The 27354-nt window shown below is 42.1% G+C and overlaps 2 protein-coding genes across 5 annotated transcripts in view; one reads left to right on the forward strand and one right to left on the reverse strand.

Moving 5' to 3' along the window:
- Nucleotides 1-2514: 2514 nt before the first annotated feature.
- On the forward strand, nt 2515-7069 carry seraf (Schwann cell-specific EGF-like repeat autocrine factor). Its single transcript, XM_058647461.1, has 5 exons — nt 2515-2910; nt 3711-3806; nt 4882-4986; nt 5798-5893; nt 6680-7069. Exons 1-5 carry the CDS (start codon nt 2697-2699, stop codon nt 6790-6792), a joined length of 624 nt encoding a protein of 207 aa, XP_058503444.1. The 5' UTR covers nt 2515-2696; the 3' UTR covers nt 6793-7069.
- A 161-nt stretch (nt 7070-7230) lies between these two features.
- Nucleotides 7231-27354, reverse strand: part of vwde (von Willebrand factor D and EGF domains) — an 86857-nt gene continuing 66733 nt past the window's right edge. For 2 of the 4 annotated variants that reach the window (XM_058647464.1, XM_058647462.1), the window contains 30 exons: nt 27133-27323; nt 26010-26241; nt 24899-24973; nt 23870-24099; nt 22714-22803; nt 22422-22599; nt 21957-22171; nt 21770-21843; nt 21181-21454; nt 20908-21104; nt 19477-20336; nt 18530-18666; nt 18176-18340; nt 17769-17873; nt 16722-16836; nt 15155-15411; nt 14455-14674; nt 13627-13764; nt 13208-13384; nt 11736-12182; nt 11557-11652; nt 10965-11060; nt 10784-10879; nt 10557-10652; nt 9927-10022; nt 9489-9584; nt 9319-9414; nt 9131-9226; nt 8949-9046; nt 7231-7972 (listed from right to left, as the gene is read on the reverse strand). In XM_058647464.1, coding sequence (XP_058503447.1) covers nt 7958-7972; nt 8949-9046; nt 9131-9226; nt 9319-9414; nt 9489-9584; nt 9927-10022; nt 10557-10652; nt 10784-10879; nt 10965-11060; nt 11557-11652; nt 11736-12182; nt 13208-13384; nt 13627-13764; nt 14455-14674; nt 15155-15411; nt 16722-16836; nt 17769-17873; nt 18176-18340; nt 18530-18666; nt 19477-20336; nt 20908-21104; nt 21181-21454; nt 21770-21843; nt 21957-22171; nt 22422-22599; nt 22714-22803; nt 23870-24099; nt 24899-24973; nt 26010-26241; nt 27133-27153 — 5088 coding nt within the window. In that variant the 5' untranslated portion in view covers nt 27154-27323 and the 3' untranslated portion in view covers nt 7231-7957. The remainder of the gene's footprint in view (nt 7973-8948; nt 9047-9130; nt 9227-9318; nt 9415-9488; nt 9585-9926; nt 10023-10556; nt 10653-10783; nt 10880-10964; nt 11061-11556; nt 11653-11735; nt 12183-13207; nt 13385-13626; nt 13765-14454; nt 14675-15154; nt 15412-16721; nt 16837-17768; nt 17874-18175; nt 18341-18529; nt 18667-19476; nt 20337-20907; nt 21105-21180; nt 21455-21769; nt 21844-21956; nt 22172-22421; nt 22600-22713; nt 22804-23869; nt 24100-24898; nt 24974-26009; nt 26242-27132; nt 27324-27354) is intronic. The other 2 variants (XR_009241976.1, XM_058647463.1) reach the window with 2 other exon arrangements.

Below are 27354 nucleotides of genomic sequence, written 5' to 3' on the forward strand. Positions count from 1 at the left end.
CATATTTGTACAGATAATTAATTATACGTAATTAATAAACAGAAACTTTATCACATTTGATGTGAGAACCTTGTTGATGCCCAAAATCTTTGTTTTGTTTTTCTTTTTAATGCATGAAGCGTGAAATAAAAAAATAATTAAAAAAAATTAATCTCTCTTGTTGCTTGTAATATTGTTTAACACACTAGGTGGCGCCAAAAGCTCAGCTAAACCACAGCATCAGTCACTTCTGCAGATGTTCCTGTTTTATCCAATAAACCATTAAAAATTAATAAAATGTCTTAACTTTTATACAAATATAGCTCATATAGATATAAATAATGCAGTTTTACTTATTTATTTGTTATATGGAGAAGAAAAAACAATATTAACCTTTAAGAAGCTGAAATTCTAAAAAGATGTTTTAATTATAATTAAAAAAGGCCGATTAATAACTTATTTTGATACCCAATTAATCAATTTGAGCATTTTCTCATATGAATTAAATCGTTTTCAATCCCACTTGCTGTAGTCTTCATTATAAAGACACGGTTCTGTTCTGTTGTGTGACTGTGAGTTCACATCTGTTACGCTCATTAAAGCGGCAACACTTCACTTCCTGACTGAGATCCAGGTCAGTGGTTTGGACCAGAACAACACTGGAGCACGAGGAGAAGGAGGACAAGGAGGTAGAGGAGGAGAAGGAGGTGGAGGTGTGTTAATGTCTAACCCCAACTTTAACTGAACCACAATTCAAATCTTAGTGCTACACTTTTAACTAGTTCCTCAAAAATTAGGTTCTGCCTCATTAGGACCAGGTTTTGACCTCCATGATGACTGTGGGTCCTGACTGGCCAGAAGAGAAGGTCACTGGCCACTTTATTAGGTACAGATAACACTGATTCTCTGCTTCAAACCTTGGTTGTAAAGACTGTAATAATTAATCCAGTTCTCGCTTTTTTTCTGCTTCATAAATGTGAATGTTTTCTGTTTCTTTGCTCCATAAAACATAGAAATCATTCAAACGGAATGATTTTGATTAAGAACATCATCATTTTCAGGTTTGAGAAACACTTATCAACATTTGCTGCTCATGGCACTCTTAGCACTGACAATGTGTCGGTAACTAATCCAACCAAATTTAAAAATCAGCAATATCACGTTAAAATAACAATAATGTAGGTTGTGTGAACTGTTATAAGAAAACAAGCAGCTACAAAGTACTGTATTGTTATATAAAAATTAATTAAACTGAATATTATGGAATACAACTTTTCTACAAGCTCCAGTGTACAGATTCCTGGTGCAGAGGTTGTGTTATTGTCATTAAAGCAGAACTTCCCCTCACCCCACACTCCACATAAGCCCAGACACTTCCTGTCACCAGCCTGCTGCAAGGAAATGTCTTTTCCACATGTGCTCTGTATGAACACATTATGTTTCTGTTATATACTGTAATTCTGCTCACTGTGGGAAAATCACTGGTGTTTCATTGCGTCCTAACAATCGACCAATTTAACACGTTCCTACAGAAAAACACTCTTTAATGGTTTTTTACACTTTTATCAGCCTGTTCAACTGCTTTTAACACAAATATATAATCAGCCAATCATAACGTTTGAGACTACAATCATGACAGAAATCAAATTTGTGCGTAACATATCATTTTGAATGGTTGACGGAATAACTTCCACAAGTTAGTAATGTAAAAAAAAATTATGACTTTTTTTTACGCGTGTTATTGAAAGCACATCCACCATAAATGTCAACTAAAAATTTTTTTGGGGACCTCAAAAAATCTCCCAATGACCCAACCCAGTCTTTGGGAACCACTAAATGAACACATAAAAGCAGACCAGTCATAAATTCTTGTGTCAGAGGGATTAATCTAAGCTGCATAATTCAGTGTTACATTTATTTATTATTATTATTATTTTTTACTTCACTGACTATGTTTAAAAAGGAATGTTGGACACCAATGATCAGACAACTGAGGTTATTCTTAATAAGACATTCAGATGATTGTTTCCATGAGTTGGTGTTTAAAATACATCATTTACCACAGGAGGCAGCAGCAGACCAGCAGAGACCAGCAGCTCCTAAAATCACTGATGTTCTCCATGGGGTTTGGTGCGGGAGAGCGAGTGGTTTATAAACTTCAGTTTCCTGTTGGAAAAGTCGGTCCAACAGTGAGATAAAGACGTGAACATATTCGTAAGATATCGTAGACGTAAACTGGCGTTTGTGAAGTGGTTAAAATCAGTTTTACCTGGTGTCCGCACAGGCAGCCATTTTGTCACCTGCCTGTCTCCACACGCAGAGCTAGCACAGCACAGTCAGCTGTGTTAGCGGCTTCACACAACTACGTTTTTTAGAAAAGTACTTTAAAAAATGTATTTTCATTTGTTTTTTGGGGGAAACTTTAAAATAGTAGGTACGTTGTATTTCCTCCGAGTCACGGTCAGACAAACGTTTGTGTGTGGGCGTATGTCGAGTTTTAAACGGCTCCCGCCGAAACGTTTCCTGACTCCACCTTCGCCCCCGCCCGCCCTGCTCCGCCCCCTCCCCGGCACCAACCTGCAGCTTCCCTACCTCCAGCAGCGGGGGTGATTCCGACAGTCCTCTTCTCCTCCATCTCATCTCCGTCCTCCTCCTGCGTGTCTTTCCCTCTATCCTTTCGCCTTCTCCTTTTTCTCCGGCTCAGACTCCATCCAGCCATGGCCTCGACGACGCTCCTCACCCCCTTCGCCTGCGTCGTCGCCCTGTTCGCCGTCGCCGCCGCAGGCTCCGACGCGCCGCGCGGCGTCGCCGTCGGCTTCGTGTTCGACATCAACGCGAAGTGCGAGCCGCCGTGCGAACACGCAGGAGTGTGCATCCGCAACAACACATGCTTCTGCTCCAGAGGCTACGAAGGAGAGAGCTGCCAGTATGGTGACGTTACAACAACTTTATTTTATTATTTAACACCTTTGTTTTCATATGTATACGTTTTTATTTAAGTTTTTAAAAATCAAAACAAGGCTACAAAGGTGCTGTACTTCATAATCATGTAAAACAAAAAAAAGTTTTAAATTAAAACTTGTTAAATACTCATTCAGAGACAGTGATGTAGTAAAATAAATCGATAAACTTCTTTCTTTTTTAAAATTCAAACTTTTTTACAACAGCATATTATATATATTTTTTCTTTTAAATTTCTTGGCAAATCTACCACGATATTGTATGTGTAACACAAGTGTTTAAAAAATGTAATAAGACTTTATTTATTGATATGTGATTTGTGGTGATAAAGAAAACAATAGGGCTCATAGATCTATTAATAAGGATAATAATTGGGGAATAGTAACTTTGTTTGAAAAAGCACTTTTTATGAGACAAAATACAGTAAGATGAAAAAAAACTATTAAAAACAAAAATTAGATGAAATAAATCAACCAAAAAATGAAAATAAATTGTTTAGTTTCAAATTTCAGTTTAAAATTTTTATTTAAATAGTTTTAAATGTTTTGTTGTTTGGCAAAACCATTGTCTTTATTCTATATTATGTTTAACCCATAAAATGTAACATCATGTCAATTTATTTTAATACTTAAACGCTTCAACAGAACAAATGACTTCAGCGTGACATTTCTAGTGTGCGTTTCCTATAAAAACCTTTTCCTGTTTCACTGTTTTTTATTGAAACTGAGCAGTGATGTGAAAACCCTGTGTTTTATTGTGTGAAAACGCAGCCAACTGTTTTCCCAAGTGTAAGAACGGAGGCGTGTGTCTTCGTCCTGGAAAGTGCAGATGTCTCGCCGGCTTTGGAGGACGATACTGTCACAAAGGTAAAAAATGAGAATGCAGTTTGACCCAGTTTTGCTGGCTGTGAGGGTTCAGAGAGGATTATTAAACCTGATTATTAAACAACAATTTAACCTAAATTAGTTATTAATGCTCAGATTATGACTTCCTGGGCCAATTACGATCTTTAAAATAACAAATTGGCCAATATTGTGTTATCTGTAATTTTTTTATTCTTCTTCAATGGTGGAAAAACAATTAAATCTTTTTTTTTTTTAAAAACGCAAAATTATTTACACATTTTTGGGCGATATGGCCAAAACTGGAACATCGTCCGACTTTTCCGTGTCACGTTTTACATGAGCGCAACGATGGAACTGACCAGGAAGTGAATGTTGTTTTTACAGGGTCATTGTTTTCTAAAGTCAGTCCAGACTAAAACTTTGCTGCAGAGTCTTTGTCGTAAAACTCTAAAACACCAGTTTTTGTCCAGAAGACTTTGTGGATCTGTTTAGAACTTCACCTGCTTACATTTAAAACCATCTCACGTAAACATGTGAAGATGTCGCTGAAATAAATCTGAACTTGTTAAATGAGACCATGTTCTGCCAAATCTGTAATCTGATCAGATCCAGGTTAAACTAAAGCCCCGCCCCCATACAAGAAGATAATGGACCAGATTTTGGTCCAGGTCTGGATCTTTCCTGACAATCGTGAGTGTCTTCCTTCTGATTTGAGGATGACTTGAACAGATTATCCTGTCATGTGAGAGATTAACAGACGTGATTTCAAATCGTAAACATGTTTTCATATTTACAATTTGAACACCGATTGTGGGCGTGCCCAGAACTAAACCTTTGTTTAGAACCGTAACTTACGTACAAGACGAGTGGATTCCGTCTTCTCAGCACAAAACATCGTACACAATGCCAACAGTCTGTTTATATTCTGAAGTCACGTTAAATCACGCGAGTTTCTGTGAGATCCTAAATCCCTGGAATCAGGAAGTCGGTAACAGAAGAACAAACTAACACACTGAGGAGAACAGACCATTTCTCACTCTGCCAGAAGACGTTTGTGGACGTGACGGCTGACGGTTTGCGATCTTTGTTTTGGCAGTCACGTGTGACGGAGGTTGCTGGAACGGCGGAGAATGCACCCCCGTCAACGGAGTGGCCAAGTGCATCTGTCCGTCAAGCTGGACCGGCTCCAGATGCCAAGAGGGTCAGTTTACAGCCGTATCTAATGACGCCGTTAACACCACCAGGTCACAGCTCTCGCTGACGGAAACTAAACCACGCTCAGATCTTAATCGTTTTACTGCTTTTTACATCGTGATTAAGTCACGTTGGCAGTTTGATTCATGATGTGTGTAAAGTAGTTACTGTCTCTACAGGAGCTGTCGACTGAACAGAGCCTGTTATTTTTTATTAAGTAATAAAAGAGGCTGCAACTGGAAGAGTAATAAATCATAAACGCAGTTTTTACAGAGTAATATTAATGCTCAACATTTACCACAATGGAAAACCACTCACTCTCCCACACGCACACACACACTCTTTTTAACATCACACACACAGGAGTTGTTGATCCATTCGCTGCCTCCATCACTAAGTTCAAATGTGTTGTTTAGTAAAATTCAGTGTTTAAAATCCTTTGTTCAGATTGACCTCAGTGACACAAAGTGACCACACGAGGCAGCAGAGGACCAGCAGCTCCTGTGTCCCCGCCAGCTAAAATCACTGATTTCCTCTGCGGACTTTGGTGTAGGAGAGTGAGTGCTTTACAGACTTCAGTTTCTGGTAGTAAAGAATTATCTCTAATGGTCTAATCGCCATTATACAGACCTTTACTACCAGTTAATAGACTGCAGTGCATCTCACTCTGCCCTTTAAAGTACGGGACCCCAAACTAATCACTTGCGACCTACATGTGGGTCCCTAAACCCAGTGTTTGGGCCTCTCTGGTTTGTTGTATTTTAAGCTCAGATGTGCGTGCTGGCATGTTGAGAATGTCTCACTGTGGTCTGTTGCAGCCATTTGTCCACAAGGCTGCAGGAACGGGGGCAGCTGTGTGGCTCCAGGAATCTGCAGCTGTCCAGAGGGATGGCTGGGCGGAGCTTGCCACACGGGTCAGTTTTCAAAAAAACACTATTATTATTATTATTATTATTATTCTTTCATTTATGATTTTTCTCCTCTTCCTGGTCTGTATTTCTGACTGCACTCTCCTCACAGCCTCCATAAACACTTTATATTCTACAATAATAGAAATATGAACTGTAACCCAGACATGGAAACACATGGATTTACAGCGTTAGTCGTAAATACGTCCACAGTCACTTCCACATTCTCCAGGGTTTTTTGGCTCAGGACACTTTGACCCCGTCCATAAAACTCGGCTTTACAGCTGATTTAGCACGTTAATTCAGAGTCGAAGTCCACTGATGAATCACATGACTGTGATCAGGAGAGGAGGAGCAGAAACTACTGAACAGCAGGGCTGCAACCATTCATCCATTATTAAAAGATTCATTTAGTAATCGCAAGTTACTTCTGTAATCAGAGTGTTTTCTGTGATTTTTCAGCTTCTTAAATGTGAATATTTTCTGGTTTCTTTGCTCCAAATAAACAAAATAAATCATTAAAACTGGATCATTTTAGTTTGTGGACAAAAACAAGACATTTGACGTTTGAAGTTTGACAAACTATCAACATTTTTTTTTAAGGTTTTCTGACATTTTATGGACCAAACGATTAATCGAGAAAGTCGCCGACAGATGAATCGATAATGAAAATAATCGTTAGTCTTTTAAAAAATGAGTGCCTGTAGGTTGTGTTGTGCTGCGGTTGACGACGTGTTGTGTTTTCCAGGCTTTACAAAGATTTAACATCTTTTATATTTGAATGTTTTTCAGCTGTTTGTTCTCAGCCCTGCGTGAACGGAGGGAAGTGCATTTCTCCCGACAAATGTCGCTGTCGCTCGCCTTTCTCCGGCGTTCGCTGTGAGGAGAGGAAAAAGTTTCACTAGAGTAAACTCTGCCGGAGGTCACAGGTCAACGGGGCCCAATCAGGGACGAGGACAGCTTTAACTGAACATTGTTAGTTTTAATATTTTTACTCTTAATGACTTGTATTATGTTCTTTTTTACTGTAAAAACATGTATTATACTTTAATTTGTCAATGAATTGCATGAATTATCAAAGCTCATTTAGAAAGAAAAAGAAATGGTAGAATTTTCTTTTATTTTGTCACATGTTTCTTGTATCACAGTGAAATTTGGTGCTAATAAAAACATTTTGAACAAGGCAGCGGTTATGACTTTAATACACAACTCACATGAGCCTCAAACAATATATTAAAGAAAGCAATAACAGAAGCAACATGTATATGTTTTCATCTTTTTCTAACTAACCATCTGAATTAGGCAGAATTTTCTTTTTTTTTTCTTTAAACTAAGAAACGACAAATGTCAGTTTGGTCAAAGTTATAAAGTGTTTAAAATTGTGAAATTAAAGATAATAAAATGAAAGATTACTGCTGCGTTCCATTTACATCGGAAGTCAGAGAGCGGGAGTGACATTAGCAACATGTTCACGGATAAAAACTCAACGACTGATTTAATGTAAAACAAAAGTGCAATTAAAGGCACATTCATCTGTTTTACCTCCACACGTCCTTTGCTTTGGTCTGGACGTTACGCAATACTTCCTCTAGAGGGCGGTGCCGAGTTGCAGGCATCAACAAACACGGCGACCTTTTGAAGAGGTTATTTTATTGTGCTTGATCTGAAATAAACAGAAAATAAACAGCAAGCGTATAATTGAGTCCAGCTACGACTGTAATAGAAAAGCAGATATCGGGTTTGTGAGGTTACTCCGACTTCCGACTATAACTGGAACGTATGAAACACACACACACACACACACACACACACACATCTGTGTAAAAATCCCTGCTGACGACTTAAACACGTGTGCCACTTCAAAACATGAGGTAGTGAAATACGGGGACAAAAAGACACGTGCAATTCATCAAAGTCCCTCTGTTCAAACGTTCAACACACACACACACACACACACACACACACACACACACACTCTCTCACACTCACACTGTACATACAACAACTCATGGTGTCGTCTTCCTGCTTTGTGCATTTTGTTGCTTCTTTTACTCCATAACTGCGTCTCCATCACGCCTGTGATGCCTGTAAAGGTGAAAACATTTATTCAATTAAATCATACATTTTTCTACATCGTCTTTTAATCATATTTAAGTATATTAGAGTACGAAGGGTAGATTTTCTGTAGCTGCAGTTTCTGCTAAATGATCTGTTTTATTTAGGGCTGCAACTAACAATCATTCTTGCTTCGGTGTTCATGTGTTCATATGACATGAATCTTGTCCAGATTGTGTGTTTTTATTTGCTCTTGTTATTTCCAGCTCAGTTCCTACAGTCAGGCTAAAATACACTGTGTACAAACCAGTGTTACACTCGGACCGCTAAGCGCAAAAAATGTCCCATTGAAAAACCATTCAAACTGCAAATCTCACTTAAACTTATTAAAGCAAAATATGTGCATTTCATTTATATCTGGGCTTTTGCTTTGGAAGTGATCATTTTCAGTGTCCATTATTCAGCATATGGAGAAAAAAACATGCATCCACCAGATGGCACTGTGACAAGCGTTGCTGCTAATCATTCACACATCCCAGGCTGTAAAAATAATTCATATTCTTTCCCTTTAAAACCTGGCATTTATAGGGTTAAAATCTTGGAAAAATAGTATTTGATATGAATAATGAAGTGAGATGTCGATGAAAGTAAAATATATTATAATAATGTATAACATTTTTATATAGCTTGCTTTTAAAAAGCACATTTTTGTACTTAGTGTTAAGAGTGTGCTAACATCAGACCTGGTCCTAAGGGTTAAAGTGTTCACTTTTATTTTTATAAGTGTGGTTGTATGAAGTATGTATTTATTTTACTGAAGTTTTTAAACCACTCACTCTCCCACACCAAAGCCCACAGAGACGTCACAGCACACAGGAGTTGTTGATCCACTGCTGCTGCTTTCATCACTAAGATGAATATGACCTTTAACCCTGGAGATATCAGTGCTTTCAGGTTCTCCTCCCATCATGTAATAATATTTAATAACAAGTTCTACCTCACTGACCTTCACTGAGCACGTTAGTCCCTTGTAGCCTTTCCGACAGTGGCAGTACTCTGGCAGGACGCACCTGCCTCCGTTCAGACAACGCTGTTTACAGATCGCTGAGGAAAACAGTGAATGCTTATAAAAAGAATCTGAGGTCAAATAAAAGTGTTTATTCTCATATAAATGGTGGATAAACGTACGTGTTTGACAGTGCAGGCCTTCCCAGCCAATGGGACAGTGGCAGGTGTTCGGTCCGACACACTCGCCGCCATTTTTACACTTTTGCAGACAAACGGCTACGTTTGACCATGAAATAGTGAAAATATCAAAAATCTGGATTTTAGTCAAGAAAAATAATCAAAACAGAGTTTTTAAGTTAGAAACTCACGTATGTTACAGCGGCTTCCTCTCCAGCCCGACGCACAGGAGCATGTGTTTGATCCAACACATTTACCTTTGTTCATGCACGTGGGCTCACACACACCTGAGACAATAATCAACGTATTTAGACTTTAAATAAACAATGAATGTATCCACAGTTACACACACTGAACTTACTCTGCTGACACCTTTTCCCCGTGTAGCCGTCAGGACAGGAGCACACGTTGTTCCTCATACACTGACCTCCGTTCTTACAGGGAGGACTACACACTGCTGCAACACAACAACAACACACACAGGTGTCAGGAGGACTACACACTGCTGCAACACAACAACAACAACAACAACAACACACACGTGTGTCAGGAGGACTACACACTGCTGCAACACAACAACAACAACACACACGTGTGTCAGGAGGACTACACACTGCTGCAACACAACAACAACACACACATGTGTCAGGAGAACTACACACTGTTGCAACACAACAACAACAACACACATGTGTCAGGACACGCAGCAAAGAAACCATTATTGCTTCTTCTTCTTATCTTAGATTAAATCATGTTTCTCTTGGACATTCATTCATTCATTCATTCATATCACACTCACCGATTTGACACTGGGATCCATAGAAGCCGCTGGGACAGACACAGATGTTTGGTTTGATGCACGTTCCTCCGTTCAGACAGACAGGATTACAGAGAGCTGCAGACGACACAAACAACTTTATTATGTTTTCACATTTCATAAATTACATGTTTGCGCCATAAAATATCAGAAAAATGTTTTTGTTGTTCTTTCACAAATGTCAGAATTTAAGTTTAAAATGTCTTGTTGATGTGAATCTGATGTGAATCTGGTGTGAATCGAATGTGAATCTGGTGTGAATCTGATGTGAATGTGGTGTGAATCTGGTGTGAATCTGGTGTTATTCTGGTGTGAATGTGATGTGAATCTGATGTGACTCTGGTGTGAATGTGATGTGAATCTGATGTGAATCTGATGTGAATCTGGTGTGAATGTGGTGTGAATCTAGTGTGAATCTGATGTTATTCTGGTGTGAATGTGATGTGAATCTGATGTGAAGCTGGTGTGAATGTGATGTGAATCTGATGTGAATCTGGTGTGAATCTAGTGTGAATCTGATGTGAATCTGGTGTGAATGTGCAGTGAATCTGGTGTGAATATGGTGTAAATGTGATGAGAATGTGGTGTGAATGTGGTGCAGTGTTGTTGTACCTGAGTTACACGTGGGTCCGTTCCAGCCTGGTTTACATCTGCAGACATCAGGTGACACACACTCGCCTCCGTTTTCACAGTGTCTGTTACACACCACTGACACACACTCACACATTAGTGTTCACACATTTAAACAAAAACATGGTGGACATGTCAGTGCCTCATACAACCAACTATCCCTGTAATGCCAGCTGTTTTGACTCAGTTATGATTTAAAAACATCTCACTGATTTCACATCTTGGTCCCACGTAGCCGTACGGGCAGGTGCAGAGGTTTCTGAGCACACAGGTGCCGCCATGTTGGCACGAAGGTTCACAGATGGCTGCAGACGGAAACACAGAGACGCTACCATCACGCTGTACTGTCCGTGTGTGTGTGTGTGTGTGTGTGTGGGTGTGTGAGATCACCTTCCTCACAGGTGGGTCCAGTGTAGCCTGCAGGACACTCACACACCTGTGGTTTCACACACTTTCCCTGGTTCTTACAGTCTGGACGACAAACAGCTGAGAGCAGAAGAACAGAAGCAGCTGTGAGGAGCAGCTGGATCTTCACATGTGGTTTAATATTAAAACCGTTTCATGGAACAATGATGAAATTATAGTATTTAATCAATCCATTTCACTTATTTATAAATAGCACTTTTTAATAGAAGTAGGAATTGTAGCACAAAGTGCTTTTAGACAATGTCCTCCACACGTCACTGCTCACACCAGACCTCATAGAGAAAATCAGTGATTTTAACATCACACACAAACAGGAGTTGTTGATCCTCTGCTGCCTCCATCACTAAGTTCAAATGTGTTTTGAGTACAATTTATATTGAGCTATCAACTTCTCTTTAACCCACGTTTGCTTCGAAATGACTTCACACTGCGGCAAGTCAGGAAAAAAAGACGACCAAGCCACTAACTTCACCATTTTCTCAATTAGTGGGTCTGCCTCATTCATTCAATCCTTTTTATCCAATTTTCTCTTCCTTTTATCTGTGTCCTCACCTACCTGTCCTACAGTTGTAGCCTGTGTAACCTTCTCTGCAGGTGCAGGTGTTTGGCAGAGAACACTCCATGTTCCTGCCACAGGGAAACCTGCACACGGCTGGAAAAAAAGATGAAAGACTTCAATCTTCAAAAAAAAAGCACCTGAAGAAAAACATAAATAAATAAAACGACAGCCTCTACCTTTACACGTGACTCCATCCCCGGTGTAAGCGTACGGACAGCGTCCACACCTGAACCACCCGGTGGCCGTGGGCTCACAGGGAACGCCGGGGAAGCAGGGAGAGTCCGCACAGGTCACATGGTGTGATTTGACATTGGCGGCAGAGAGGTCAGGGGTCAGCTCCGCCCCACTGGGTTGACCTCTGACGACGGTGGAGGCAAACAGTCGAGTCACGGTTTGATTCAGCGGCGTCGCCGTGGTTTTTCTGTCTCTACTGAAGGTGGAGACAGAGGATTCTGGTCTCGTCCTCCTGTCCGAGCTTTGTCTGGGTGACGAAGGAGAAGACGATGATGATGATGAAGAGGTGGAGGACGACGATGAGGGGAGGGAGGGAGTCATTTCCTGGCTGGAATTTGATTTGGAAATGTGAGAATGACCGTCTGCTCCGCTGGCGACTGTTGCCTGACCTGTAAAACACTGGAAGTTAGAAGATACGACTTAAAAAAGAACACAACTGCAGCCCAGCTTTGTTAGCATTAGCATGACGCTAACATTGTGGACATTTACAAAACAAACAAAGTCCGTTCAATCATGTGAATGTTCAGTCAAATCCCATGAAGAAACATTTGCTTCAGTTGTTAAAAAAATACTGTATTTGATCTTAAAAGAAATATCTACGTGTCCTGAGGTCAGAGCAAATTCACACTGCAATCACATCACATTCACACCATATCACACTGCATTCACACCGTATCACATCACATTCACACCGTATCACATCACATTCACACTGCATTCACATCACATTCACACCGTATCAGATCACATTCACACTCCATTCACATCACATTCACACTGTATCAGATCACATTCACACTGCAATCACATCACATTCACACCGTATCACATCACATTCACACCGTATCACATGACATTCACACTGCATTCACATCACATTCACACTGTATCAGATCACATTCACACTCCATTCACATCACATTCACACTGTATCAGATCACATTCACACTGCATTCACATCACATTCACACTGGATTCACCCTGCATTCACATCACATTCACACCGTATCACACTGTATTCACACTGGAGTCACCCTGCATTCACATCACATTCACACCGTATCAGATCACATTCACACTGCATTCACATCACATTCACACTGGATTCACCCTGCATTCACATCACATTCACACCGTATCACATCACATTCACACCGTATCACATCACATTCACACATTCATTCACACATTCATAAAAATCCCTGCAAAGACGCAGATCTATGTGATGTTGTGTCAGTAATGTAGTGTGAAATTCACATTGTTCACTTCCTTCGCTCAAGCTGAAATTTTTGAACTTGAGGTGAAATAAGAAAAGTTCTTCCCATGTCCTGATGTTGCATCATGGTACGACGTAGAGTTTTGTTACTTTGTCACAAATGAGGAGCCAACCATCGCAGTCATGCGTCACTCTCACCTGTTGCCGTGCATGTCCGTCCGTTTCCATGGAAACCCACAGGGCAGGGTCCACAGACGAAGCCGGCAGACACATGGACGCTCTGGAAACACTGGACGCCTGAGTGACACGGTCTCCTGCTGCACGGAGACGCCACCGAGGGTTTGGGCCTCAGTGACACCGGAGAGAATCTCGCTGCTGTCGTCACGACGACGCCGAGCATCAGTTTTTACCACAGAGACAAACCAACGAGAGTTTTTAATGAAAAACACGTCTGTGAGGTCAAACTGGATTCACATCACAATTAAACTGCAATCACATGGATTCACACTGCAATCACACCAGAGTTTTCTTTTTTGTGTCATTTTAAATATTACAATTTTATCCGTTAGCAAGTGAAAATGTAGTTTTTAGGTATAATTGTAATGTGAAGTACGTACAGGTGCAGTTTCTTCCATCGCCGCGGTATCCATGAGGACAGAGTCCACAGACGAAGGAGCCCAGTGTGTTGTTACAGCCGACTCCAGAAAAACACGGCTGAGAGACGCATTCATCTATATCCTCTCTACACGTATGACCTGAAAACATCAGAAACAACCACACATGTCACTTCAAAAGAACATTTTAAATCATATACTGAAGAAATGTGAGCAATTATGGTGCATTCAATGTCCACGCTGTGTCAATTACAGGTTCAACAAGTCACAATTTCCTCTCGAAGAGTGAGAATGAGAATTTCTTTTATTTTCCGGCTCCTTTTGTGTTTTTAAAATGAAACATTCTGATGTTTAAAAGAAACATTAGTCAAGTAAAGTTGTAAATGAATGAAGACACAATAGCACATACTTTTCTTTTCTTTTCATACTTTTCCTCTATAGTCTATAGCTGGGGTTCCTAAAGTGTGGGTTAGGACCCACAGATGGGTCGTAGGAGTTTTTTTTTTGGGTTTAAGTTAAGGTATTTTTTTTATTTATTTTTTTTTAATAAAATTACATTTCAATAAAATGTAATTTTATTTTATATTTGCATCCATCTGAGACTGTTTTCTTGTTACTGTGTTGATTTTTAATCATTTATGTTTCCCTTTGATTTGAATAACCCTGAGCGCAGTGAGCTGGGATTTGACGATAATAACAAAAACCAATGTCCACAGTAGCGAGATTTGCCTGTAAATGTGAAAAATGTAAGTTCAATTGAAGCATTAGCAACATTTAAGAACTAGTTTTATGTTCTTTAAACGTTGAACGCTGTGAAAACATCATCTCTACCTGTCATGCCAGGTGGGCACACGCAGGAGAAGGAGTCCGTGCCGTCGATACAGCGGCCGAGTCTGCAGGGGTTTGGTTTGCAGTCGTCGACGTTGACCTCACAGCGCGACCCCGTGAATCCACTCAGACAAACACACAGGAACTCTCCACTGCCCGCGGGGAAGTTGATGTTTGTCGCACAGCGAGCTGCGTTGAGACAATCACAGGAGCGCACAGACACCTGCGACAAACAAACACTTTTATTTACTCATATCTGACATTTATGGTCAAATTGAAATGTGTTTTAAAGAATGAAAAGGTTATATAACACTTAAAAGTAGCCATTATTAGAAGCCGTTATTATTTTCATAAGATTCTTTATTGCTGCAACTAATAATTATTTTCATCATCAATAGTTGTTTGGTCCAGAAAATACAAGAAATGATTAGTGTTAGTAAAATAAGTGAATAAATAGTGGAAGGAGGCAGCATAGAGCACTGTTTTTACTGATAAGCATCATGGCAGTGGCTCTTATTTTGAAATCCAGGTTCAAAGAAAACATCCAGATTTAAACAAACATACATTTTAACTTTAAGATGTTTTTTACTGAAAACCTTGTTTTGGTTCTGTTTGCATAATAATTAGATAAGATAAGATAAGATAAGATGATCCTCGTGTAAACGTTAAAACACTGAAAAATAAGAATCCGAAGTGTCAGTACCTGCACAGACGCTCTGGTCTCGGCGCCACAGTCGTCCGTCACAGTGAAGTAGAACATGTGTGTGAGTGTCGTCTCTGCCGTGGGCGTCCACGTCAGCAGACCGGCCGGAGACAGAGCCGCGCCTTCAGGACCTGAGACCAGGCTGAACCTGACCGCCGAGCCCTCCGAGTCCCGAGCCTCGAGCTGGAAGGTGAAGTTCTCGCCGTGGAAGGAGCGCAGAGGAAACGGCAGCGGCTGCAGCAGCGGGGGAGAATTCTCTGACGGCGGGAAAACACATCGACCGTTAAACTTACAGGTTTGTATTTAATGTACATTAAATGTTTTTTCTGCATCTGTAATTGTATTAAATAAGTTTGGTTGTGGCCACACGGTGGTATAGTGGTTAGCACTCTCTCCTTGCAGCGAGAAGACCCGGGTTCGAGCCCCGGTTGGAACAAGGGCCTTTCTGCATGGAGTTTGCATGTTCTCCCCGTGTGTGCGTGGGTTCTCTCCGGGTACTCCGGCTTCCTCCCACAGTCCAAAAACATGCAATGTGGGGATAGGTAAATTGAGCACTCTAAATTGACCATAGGAGTGAGTGTGAGAGTGAATGGTTGTTCGTCTCTATCTGTGTGTGGCCCTGCGATGGACTGGCGAACTGTCCAGGGTGTACCCCGCCTATCGCCCGATGTAGCTGAGATTGGCACAGCACCCCCCGCGACCCTCTGGCAGAAGGATAAAGCGGTAGATGATGACTGACTGACTGAAGTTTGGTTGTATGAGGTAAAGACACTGAGGGAACATCTTAAAACAGCCACAGATTTCAACCACTTAAAATAAATAAAAGCTAAACTTCTCCAAAAATCCAATGTTACATTAAGTCTACAATATCTTAAGTAAATGTTTGAGGCTTTTTCTCACTGTTAAACTGAAGTTTATAAACCACTCACTCTCCCACGCAGGAGTCGTTGATCCACTGGTGCCCCCATCACTCAGTTCAAATGTTTGGATTTGAATAAGTGACGCACACTCACCACACGGGGCAGCAGAGGACCAGCAGCTCCTGTGTCCCATGAGCTTAAAACGCTACTTTTCTCTATGGAGTTTGGTGTGGGAGAGTGAGTCGTTCACAAACTAACTAAACATTCATCAAAAGTCAGTTTTCATCTTGGAATTCTGCAACTTTAGCCTCAAAAATTTCACTAATATAATTTTAAATATCTTCATTAATGTCAAAAACCCAGGAGTGATCAAGCTCTTCAAAATATTAATGATTCATTCATTAAATCTATATTCACCACCTCACCCTGTCATCGATGTAGACGATATTTAACCAGGGTGAATTTGCCATAATTGCAGCGCAGCACAGTTTGACCTATTTTCAGCAGAAGATGTAAATTTGCTCAGAAAAGTTTAACATTGATGTAAAAAACTCTTAATCTTCACAGAGCTGCTGAGAAACGATGGGGGAAAAAAACCCAGCCCCGGAGCGACCAAACAATCACGAATCCATCTGACGACAAAGTTCAAAAGGTTCACGGTTCAGTTTGAAACTGTTTCTGTGAGATAAAAGTGTTGGTGTACGTACGCTCTGCGATGGACCACGTGTGCGTGGACGAGTCCGGTCGACACGTGAGGCAGCGGCTGCTGGGACTCAACTCTCCGGCAGCGAAACACACGCCATCAATGTTACAGGTTTTCTCCTGCGAAGGAAAGATTTCAAAACATTACAGCCAATAACAAACGTGACACGTGGGACTGCGATCGCGTTTACGTAAAACACAAACACCAGAGACGTCAAACAACGTTTCCTGTGTTTAACAGTAACTCTCGCTGTGTTTCATCAGCTAAAACATCAACGTTCACACTCCGGCACGACACGTCTGCAGAGGAGACTAAAGCAAACCATCATGAACCTAAACACACCAGACTGAGTGTTCTATGGTTAGACAACTAACCCTATGGTTAGTTGTCTAACCATAGGGTTGCGACGGGGGCGTCGCGTGTGACGGGGGCGTCACGAATGCAGGAGCGTCGTGTGTGATATCGCAAGTGACGGGGCGTTGCGTGTGTAGTGGGAGCGTCGTGTGTGACACATCTTATCATTTTGAAAGAGTAAATTATTTATAAAAGAATTACAACTTCATTTTATATGAAAGATGAAAGGGAACGAAATCACTGAACAATGGAAACAAGTGTAGTTCTTGTCTAACGCCAGAAGATGGCGCTAATGTAACACCATGGATGCAAGCTAATAGCAAACCATAGAAGACAAAGAAGACGACGACAAAGGCGACAAAGAAGAAGACGAAGATGACGACAACGACTAACTCGTGGTTCTCAAAAACAGGGTCGGGACCCACAAATGGGACATGGGTTTTTTTTGGGCTCCCAAAACTAAATTGAATTCAGATTTATGTCCATATGTTTGAAATAATAATTTATTAAATGTATTTATTTAACAATACATTTTGCACAAATTGGGTATTTGTGTCGGAATAGGTTTTTTTTTTTTATATTTCAAAAGTGTGTTCCCATAAAGAAAGTTTGGGAAACACTGGGTTACAACGGTTTACTGTTTTGAGATTTGGTTCACTTTTGGATCCTATGAAGGAAGATGATCACGGCGTCTCACCCTCAGCGTACAGAGGACCTCGGTGTTGACGCTGCAGATGTGACACGCTCCGTCGTACACAGTCAGAATCTTTGCGTTGCTGTAGCTGTAGCCGTCGTTGGACACCTGCCATCAGAGAGAAGACTGGATTCATGTGGGGAAAAATCACTGGGAAAAGACACAGAACAAATAAACTAAAAGTGAGACTGAACTATAATCAGTCACACAACGCCTCATAAACAGAGGAGAGGGTGTGAAGTGTGAGTGTTTGTTTCATTTCTGAAAATTTTTATTTTCTCTCTTTAACGATGTTGAAACAAGAGAAAACTGTGTCCAAACAAGCGTCCACATCGTCTCACTCCACTCACATAACTCTGAAAACAAGACAGTTTTATATTTATGGAAGGAATTCAGGATTTGGAACTAACTTTAATTTGCCAGCGAGCCAGTGGTCTGTTTGTTGCTGCTTCCAGATCCAGGCCTGCAGGAGTCCAGCTGTCCTCCAGGGGGAGCTGGCACTCCAGAGCGGTGACATCCAGGAAGGTGGCCAGAACAAATATGGGCTCGTCCAAAACCCAATCACCATCCATAAACTGGATAAGAGACACAGATGTAAACTTTGAAATGCTCTCGTCATTTCCTCAGATGTTTTATGATCTCGGTGGAAAAATCCAGCAGGAGCTCATCGGTGAACTGTAGAGGAAGAGATTTACAACTCCCACGAGTCATGGAGTGGAAGAAAAGACAGAGAAACCAGGAAAAGGAGCAGGAAAAGAAAGTACCTTTTCTTTAACAAACTCACACTTGAGCTCGTAGGAGTCCCTGAAGCCCTGACCGAAGACCTGGACGGTGGAACAGTCTCCCTGTCGCACGTCACACAGACCGTGCTTCTGCACCTCTGTGATCTCCGGGATCTGGTCTTCAACAACAACAAACACAAAAACATAAAGACAAGTAGAATGAAGTCAAGCCTGGAACCATGAAACCAGAAACACAAGCAATGGGAACTCTAAACCTGCTCATTGAATCCAGAACTGCTTATTTTTACCTCAACATATCATTGATATTTCTGTTCTGTTGGACCTTTACAGCAAGATTTACCCAACCGTTTGGTCTCCGTCCCCCAGAACAACAAGACCAAAGACTTGGAACAAAATTGGAGGTGTTTCAGAAGAATTTCGGATCACCAGGCACAAGGGTGTCAGGGACCAAAAACCTCCTCGAAGCCACCTCGAATTCGAGAGCCATAAGCACATAAACTTGCTGTTAATACATAAATCATTTAGACAGAAGTTTGTCAATGTAATGTAAAGGTAGGTTCTCAAAAAAGGTTTTTTTCAGAGTCAGATGTGTTCACAGAATGTCCAAAATCCAGATGTTTGACTGATAGAGAACGAGAGCATGAGAAGTTCTGGAAATGTGCAGAGCATCTTGATGACATGATGACATAAGAGACATAAGAGACATAAAACTCATCATAACAATATCAGTTTGCTGCAGCAACAATTAATTTGTCATAATCTCATCAAGAGATTATGTCGGTAAAATAAACCAATACGCTGATGACATACTGTTTTATCTAATCTAACTCCCCGAGCTAAAATATAATAGTTAAACATCACAGTCTCACCCCCTGGATGCCTCGCCCCCTAGTTTGAGAACCACCGCTCTACAGGACTAGATGTGTATTTTTTGTGTGTGTGTGTGTGTGTGTGTGTCAGTATGTTACCAGACAGCACGCTGCAGTCATACGACCCGAATCCTGGGAAGCAAACACATCCCCAGTCCGAGCACTGGCCGTTGCCGTTGCACAGACCAGGACACTTGAGTGTGGACAGGATGTCCTGATGTTCTCCGTGTCTCCTCGTCTCCTCCACCAGCCTCCTCTCACACTCGTTCTCCAGCAGAGGTAACGTCGCGTTCAGCCACGACAGCTCGTCCTTCAGCTGAAGGTCGCTCACACACATATTCACCACGTGGCCAACGAGCGTCTCTTCCAGGAGGCGCTCACATCCGTCTGCGATGCTGGACTGAGCCACAGCGTCCTGACACTGAGCACGGGCCTGCGACTCGGTGAGGCCGGAGGGCGTCGGCCATGTTGGGGAGGAGTCTGGTTGAGCTGATGGTTCGTGGTCCTCTGGGAAGAAGTAGGTGAATCCCTCCAGGTCTGACTGGCTGAGGCTTTGGTGCGGAGAGTTAGAAACATAGCGGTGGTCCTGACGCCTGCTCCTGCGCCACTGGAGCTGTTCTGTAGACTCAGACCTGGAAGGTCTCAGCTGGAAGCCTCTGTCAATACCATGATTCTGGGGCTTTGGCGTGGAGAGACCTGGAGGCAGCAACTGTCTGTCGTTGCCTTGGAGGAGCTCCACTGACCTGATGTACTCAGCTGTCACATCCAGAGTTGGGATAACGCTGAGATGAACCACGTTGCCGTAACGAGAGCAGGTGGAGTCAGGGGAGGCGACCGGCTGAGATCGGGCTCTGGGAGATGTGGGGCGGGGCTCGGTCTGACAGGTGCAGTACTTGCGAGGATTTGGCGCACTCAGGTGGGAGGGCATTGTGTCAAACAGGCTGGTTCCTGGAGAGAGTCTGACACAGGAAGGAACAGATGAAAGTAAAGAGAAGAAAGGGTTTGACTCGCTAACGTGGAGACATTTTACAAATCTTTAATATGTTTTCACTGATCAAAAGATTCAAAAATACCTTTAACACATTATTCTAAATCTTTTCCAACCTTTTCTAAGTGGAAACTGAAGCTTGTGTAAACGGGTCACTCCCCACACCAAAGTCCATAGAGAAAATCAGCACTTTAACACCACAGCACACAGGAGGTAACTTTAAACAGTAACACACTTAACTGTTAAGTGTGTTACTGTTTTTTATTATCACTGAGGTGTTTGAAATGCTCCTTTCAGATTTATCTACGTAACCAAACAAGGCAGCAACAGACCAGCACACCGATTTTCTCCATGGACTTTGGTGCAGGAGAGTGACTTTTCACTTCTCAGCCTGAAAGCCTCAACATATTATTACGATATCGTAAACTTGGAAATGCGACTTTCTACAACATGAAGAATTGTGATTTCATGATTTTTTTTTCCGGTTCAGATGACGGGTTAATAACGTGACAACATCACAGAAACACAAAATAACCCCTGACCTCCATGCGGAGATAAAAGTGTTGATGTGCTCCAGTGTGGCGCCCCCTGCTGAGTGGAAGTCATTTCCCGAGTGTCCGTCGAAGGTCCCGCACAGACCCCGAGTGTGGCCCCGGTCTGATCCGGGAGCTCTCAGCGTCAGACTCATTCCCCAGTCAGACACGTCGGCACGCACAAACGCTCCTGATGAGAAGGAAATCTACAGCAAAGATCATCGCGATGAGTTCTTCACGTACAGATTTCAGTTTTTACTCGTTGTGCTCGTCCTCACTCACAGTGACTTTGCGTCCCTGGTAGGACTCGGTGATCCGGACGCCACTCTTGCTCAGGTCCCGGTTCTTCACGGACAGGTGAGGCCTGGTTTCACCCATTTCTCCGTTGCACATGTCGAAAGCGATGACATCGCCGCCGTCCCTCGCCACGAAGCCGCACACGCACGAGGCGGCGTGCACCAAACTCCCGCACTCCCACTGACGCACGTGCACCTCGAGTGGCCAGAGCGTGCTCTTATACAGGACGAACGTGCCAATGTGGCTGCTCTCGTAAACCCTGAGTTTAAACACAGAACAAACGTCAGACATTAGATCATGATGTATTTGTTTATCACAACAAAGGAATGTAAACATAATGAAAGAAATGTTTACTGCAAACCATTGTTTCAGCTTGTTACTGGTAATGAAACCTTAAATTCAGCTGTAATATCTGATTAAGACAACGATACTTTCACAGTTAATTATATTTCAAGTGAAAAATGATCTTTTTAGGCAAAAAAAAACACTTTCCGCTGAAATGAGGCTAATTTTACTGCAGTGTGGAATTCCCACGTGTGTGATGTTGGTGAACAGCGCTGCACCGATGATGTACCTGCCATCAAATGTGATGATGTGAGGATCAGTGAAGGAGTAGCAGTACGCTGAAGGAACGTCCTTCACTGTGATCTGAAATGATTTCAATGACTTTAAAACGATGCAGGATCACAGTGCAACCAAATAAAGCAACATAACAAACAATGACACAGCAGCTATTCACACACACACACACACACACATACCTGGACAGGTTCTGGCGAGTATCCATTCCAGAGAAAATTCTGTGCGACAAACGGTTTGATGGAGATTTTAGTTGTCCTGTTCCCGTCTCTGACAAAGTCCGTGTTGGGGCTGAAGTGGATTTGAGCTCGACTACAAACCCCGTCCCTGCAGGTGCTCTGGGACAGATCCACCACACAGGAGGACAGAGACAAATCTGCACCCAGGAAACCCTCGTCTGTAACACAGCAAGGACGTCAGTGTCCTTTACTTACATGATGATGATGATGATGATGATGTGAGGAAGTCTACAACAGACAGCTGTTTTTAGACAATTCTCCTGGAAGCTGGAAGCATATTCTGGATAACTACCCGTCTATTGCTTCAGTTATAGAATATTAAACATAGTATTACAATTTCGTAAACTTGCGACTTGGAAGTCCGTTCATTCCGTGAAAAACCCCTGAATCATCACCTTAAATTCTCACCTTGACTGCTGGTGCTAATCTGCAGAGACAGAGCGCAGTGTTGTGTCGAGGACGGGGACGGGGACGAGGGCGAGGACGAGGGCGAGGACTCTTCCAGACATGGGACAGGGACTGTGCTCTCAACCACCAGCTCATACAGTCTCCCATCCTCTGATACAACGCTCACCTCTGGTATTAGCTGCACAATAGAGTTGAAAAGAGGAAACATTCAAGTACACAAAATAATATGCACTTAAAGTGAAATACTGTTGATAAAGACACACAAAACACATGTAAGATTACTGTGATTTACCCTAATCCCAGCAAAATACTCCTGACTGTCCACCGACGCTCCGCGGACGTCAGGGGCCTCCAAGAAGAAACTGAAACTGGAGCAGTAAATCTAAAACAAAGACACGTATTTATTTTCTTTCAAAACAAAACTCTATTTTTAGACTTCCAGGTGACACATGTCGTACGTTTTCTGTACTAAATATACATTTTATCTATATTGTACATTATTTTCTACCAACCTTTGAATGTGGAAGTATCTCAAATCCTAAACTGTATAAAACTGTACATCATTTATTCGACTGAACTAAGGTTCACCGAGCCTTAACTCTTAAAATTAGAAATTTACATTATTGATATTTTAAATATAGGAATATTATAATTTTCCAGACTAAGGGCATCAAATGATTATTAATAAACTGTAAATAAAGTAAACATCTGTGGTCTAAAGCACAAACAAATCTAAAGTTAAGCTAGCCCTGAGTGTTAGCCTTTCTTCCAGGGTCAGCTAGCTTAGTCACAAGGACAACAAACAATTAAACTTGACCAAAAATGCAAAGTTAACCTAATTTTACAAAACAAAATCTAGTCTTCAGATTTAATTTGCAATGCTAGTGCCAATATTTGTCCAAAAATAAGCTAAAGGTAGCTGTAGCCTCAGCTAAGTTAGCCCTGGGTGTTAGCTTCAATCTTAGCTATTTACTCTCATCTCAAATTAAAGAAGCGACGATGCAGACGATCAGTTTAACTAGACTTTAGTTAATCTCACCTTTTTTTTAAATTAATTCCGTTATTAAGATAAATCACAAATATTTGCAGCTCACTTATATTTGCTAGCTTAATTTAGTTTCAATCAAATCAAAACCAAACTAAATAGAACACGACTTTCCTTCGGTTTATATTTCCTGCATCGTTGGGTAGAATAAAATAAAACACTCATAAACTTGTATAATTGACAGAAGCCTAGAGTTAGTAACAACCTCATTAACCAGTTCATATACACTCATTATTATTCATTATTCCATATTAACTAATGACACTGATTACTATTATTATTCTCTACTATTATTCACCATATTAAACAGTTTCTATCACTTATTATTAACCATTATTAACCACCTTCACCTGCATGCCTTAAATTCCCTCTTTGGGAAACAGATGAAGTATTTTGGTCAGACCTTGTCCCCCAGACGCAGGTTGAAGCCGTCCAGCTCGATGACAGCAAAAGTCTGGATGGTGGTTTCCTGTTTAAGCTCCTCCCTCCTGCCCTCAGGTGAGAGACGAGACCACGCCACCACGTGACCCAGGGAGCTGTTGGAGCGGCTGTTAAAGCTGCACTTCAGGTAGACGGTGTTTCCCGTCACCACGGGGACGATCACAGGGACGGACGGAGGAGGAGGCGGTTTAGCTGAGAGCAAAATCACATGTAATAAAGAAGATTAACAAAGAGCTGTAACACAGGACTGCAGCCATTATTCCATTAATAATCCATGACTAAATTCATCATCAACTAAGTTTTGGGAGTTTCTTACATTTTCTGGTTTCTTTGCTCCACAAACAAAACATTAATTATTAAAAAGGAATCATTTTGTTTTGTGGACATTTGAGAACATCATTATTTTCAAGATTCAGGAAACAATGATCATATTTGTCAATATTTTGACGTCAGCTACTGGATCTCTGCAGACGCTGTTGGCTGGGTTTAGTAGACGAGCTGTTTTCAACTCTAATTCACGTCCTGTTCACTCTACGTTTTCTGAAAGGTCAGAGTTCAGGACGTCCTGTACTCGATGTATATGTCCTGATTATGAGCTCATGTCCACTGACTTCCTAAAAAAAGACATGTTCTTTAGCTCACACGGCTTCAAACTAGGAAACAGATATGAAGTGATGAAATGCAGCAGTCGTGAGCGTCAGTGCGAGCAAATGTGGAATTAAACCTCCCCTCCGCTCTCCCTCCATCTCTCCCAGCTTCCTCAGAAAACCCCACCTCGACGTAACTCGCGTCCAGGGCCGAGGGCCGTCACCATGGAGACGGGGCCCAGCGGACGCCGCGACACATGCTCGGCTCATTAAGAGGAGCGGCGAGGGGCCCCCGACGGTGCATTCCTGACCGCATGGCAACTCCCTGACCTTGTGATCGTCGCAGTTTGACCTAACGACGAGGAGACGAGCGCGGGTCATAAACGCCGCAGCGGGAGACTCACTTTGACAAGCTCCAGCGACGTTCATCTCGTCAGGGCCACAGGACGGCAGCGCCGTGGGTGAAGTGGCAGACGTCTCTGTTACAGACAGACACTTATACATCAACATTTATAATGTGCATAATTATAACATATATATATGTATATACTGTATACATATATATATATATATATATGTATATACTGTATATATATATACATATGTGTATATATATATATAACTCACACACAAATGGAATTCCATTTTAAACACATTCAAACTCAGTCGGAAAAAGCCGAAACTAAGTTGCACCAAATTTTAAGCGACTTGGCGGAAACATGTCTCAGCCCAAGACGATCAAAAAAATCCATTGGGACCATGGCCTCAACTCAACAGGAAGTCGGCCATTTTGAATCTGGCGTCCATCTTGGCGATTTGAATGTTTCATAAATGAACAGATTTTGTCTGATTTTGCACCAAAATGAAAAAACTCGTACGTGTACGAGGCACGTCAAAAATGAAAAGTTATCACCATGTCGTGCAGATTCAAAAAGGGCGTGGTCACAGACATTTTGGTGAATTTCTACCAGTCACCACGAAACAGGAAGTGCTTGAAACTTTACACGTGAGACGAGAGGCCGACCTAAACACGGCTACACGTCTTTATACGTGAGGTAAGAAACATCAGCGCTTTCATAAAGATTCGGATTCTGATCAAACCTGAAATATTTATATAAAAATCCCAAAACCTCCAAAACCCATTGAAAGGGGGTGTGTCTTATATGTCCAGTTTAGCAACAGCAGGTCATGTGACAAAGAAACTAAAGCTAACTTTGAATAATAACATTCATTCAGAATATGAGAAGCACCTTCTGCCTATTTATTAGGTACAGCTGTTCGAAAGCTTTCTGAGGCAAATGTCTCATCACATAAATAGCAGTAATTACTAAACTCAATACAACTAAAACCTGACTAAGTTAACACTCAGTGACAGGTGGCGCTAACAGAAGACAATCACCAGAGCGTTTAAAACCACACCAGGTGTCACTCACTCACTCACTCACTCACTCACTGCTGCTGCTCTAGCGGGTGTACCTAATAAAGTGGCTGCTGTACAGCTGATCACAGACGTACCTTGAGCACAGTATCCCATGCAGCCCTGTGTGGGCTGCAGCAGGTACACGTAGAAGTCCCCACAGTTACGAACGGTGACTGGGATGCGGAACAAACAGCAGTCTTTGCTGCTGCTGGTGAAAAGCTGCCAGGCGGCGCACGCCGTCAGCTGCCTGACCTCCAGCGGCCCGGGCAGCGACTCGCCATCGCGCAGGGACAGCCACACCGGGGCCTGCGTCCCACAGTGGTTCACCTGGACACAGGAGACACAGGTCAAGATAGAACACTTTCTCTTCTCAGCTTGTTTTCATGTGTTCACACATTAAGACCGGAGTGTTCAGCAGTTTTCTGTGTTCGGTTTGTAGTGTGAATGCTTTTCAAGGATAATTTCCTGTGTGTGTGACCTATTTGTGTTGTTTTAAATGGTTTAATGTGACCGTGCCACCAGTTTTGCCTTGATAATGAGAATCAGTTGTGTCTGGATTTATTTACATTTTATTGCTGTAGAATTTTGTAGAGTTTTTCTGCTTTGTTTTTTTCTGACGTCACAGAAGAGTTAACTTTGTTTCACACACAGGAGTGAGTGAGTGAGTGAGTGAGTGACAGAACCAAGACTCCCCGATTTCAGGGGTCATGAGAATTTTATGACCTCAAATTAAGTTCGCGGTCGGTCGTCAAATATCTGAGCGTTGGCGACTCTGTAACCGTCGCCCTGCAGAGCCTTAATATCAAGAACTCACAGGAACATGAAACACGAACAGAAATCCAGAAAACACCAGAACGAACCACGCACCCACCTCCTCTCAGCAGAAATCAATACGGCCCCCTAGTGGCACGGAAGAACCATTACACAAATACATGAAATAAACAAATGTGTTGATATTTTTGCTCCGGCACGTCCTCGCTTTAACGACAGCAGACACGACAAGGCCAAGTGATCTGCTGCCTCCTAGTGGTTAAAACAACAACTACAATCATTAAGAAGTGGAGTGATGATAACGGCCATCGCGTGGCGCTAAAGAGACGCCATCGATAATTACAGTAAAGCAACTGAAACAACGGGCGTGAAACGTGTACTTCCTGTTGCCAGTAGGTGGCGCAAAAACACTGATGCTGTGTGTGTGTGTGTGTGTGTGTGTGTTACCTCCACACAGTGAGTGGGCATGACCGCGGGTTTGTCAAAGATCTGGAACTGGTACCAGCCCGGAGTCAGGGAGTGGTCACAGATGAAGTCCTGCAGGGACGACTGCTGCAGCCAGGTGGAGCTAAAGCTGCTGCTGCGGTATGGGTTCTGCAGGAGGGCGTGGCCTCCCGCCACACACTCTGGAGGCAGCGCTGAGAGAGAGACAGAGACAGAGAGACAGAC

The sequence above is a fragment of the Solea solea genome, chromosome 13, assembly GCF_958295425.1.
Source record: "Solea solea chromosome 13, fSolSol10.1, whole genome shotgun sequence".
NCBI classification, from domain to species: Eukaryota; Metazoa; Chordata; class Actinopteri; order Pleuronectiformes; family Soleidae; genus Solea; species Solea solea.

Bases quoted from the DNA above. Each gene is read 5' to 3' on its own strand.
- seraf (XM_058647461.1), top strand. From the start codon at position 2,697: ATGGCCTCGACGACGCTCCTCACCCCCTTCGCCTGCGTCGTCGCCCTG. The intron at 2,911-3,710 runs GTGACGTTACAA...GTGAAAACGCAG, and splicing joins AGGAGAGAGCTGCCAGTATG to CCAACTGTTTTCCCAAGTGT. The intron at 4,987-5,797 runs GTCAGTTTACAG...GGTCTGTTGCAG, and splicing joins CGGCTCCAGATGCCAAGAGG to CCATTTGTCCACAAGGCTGC.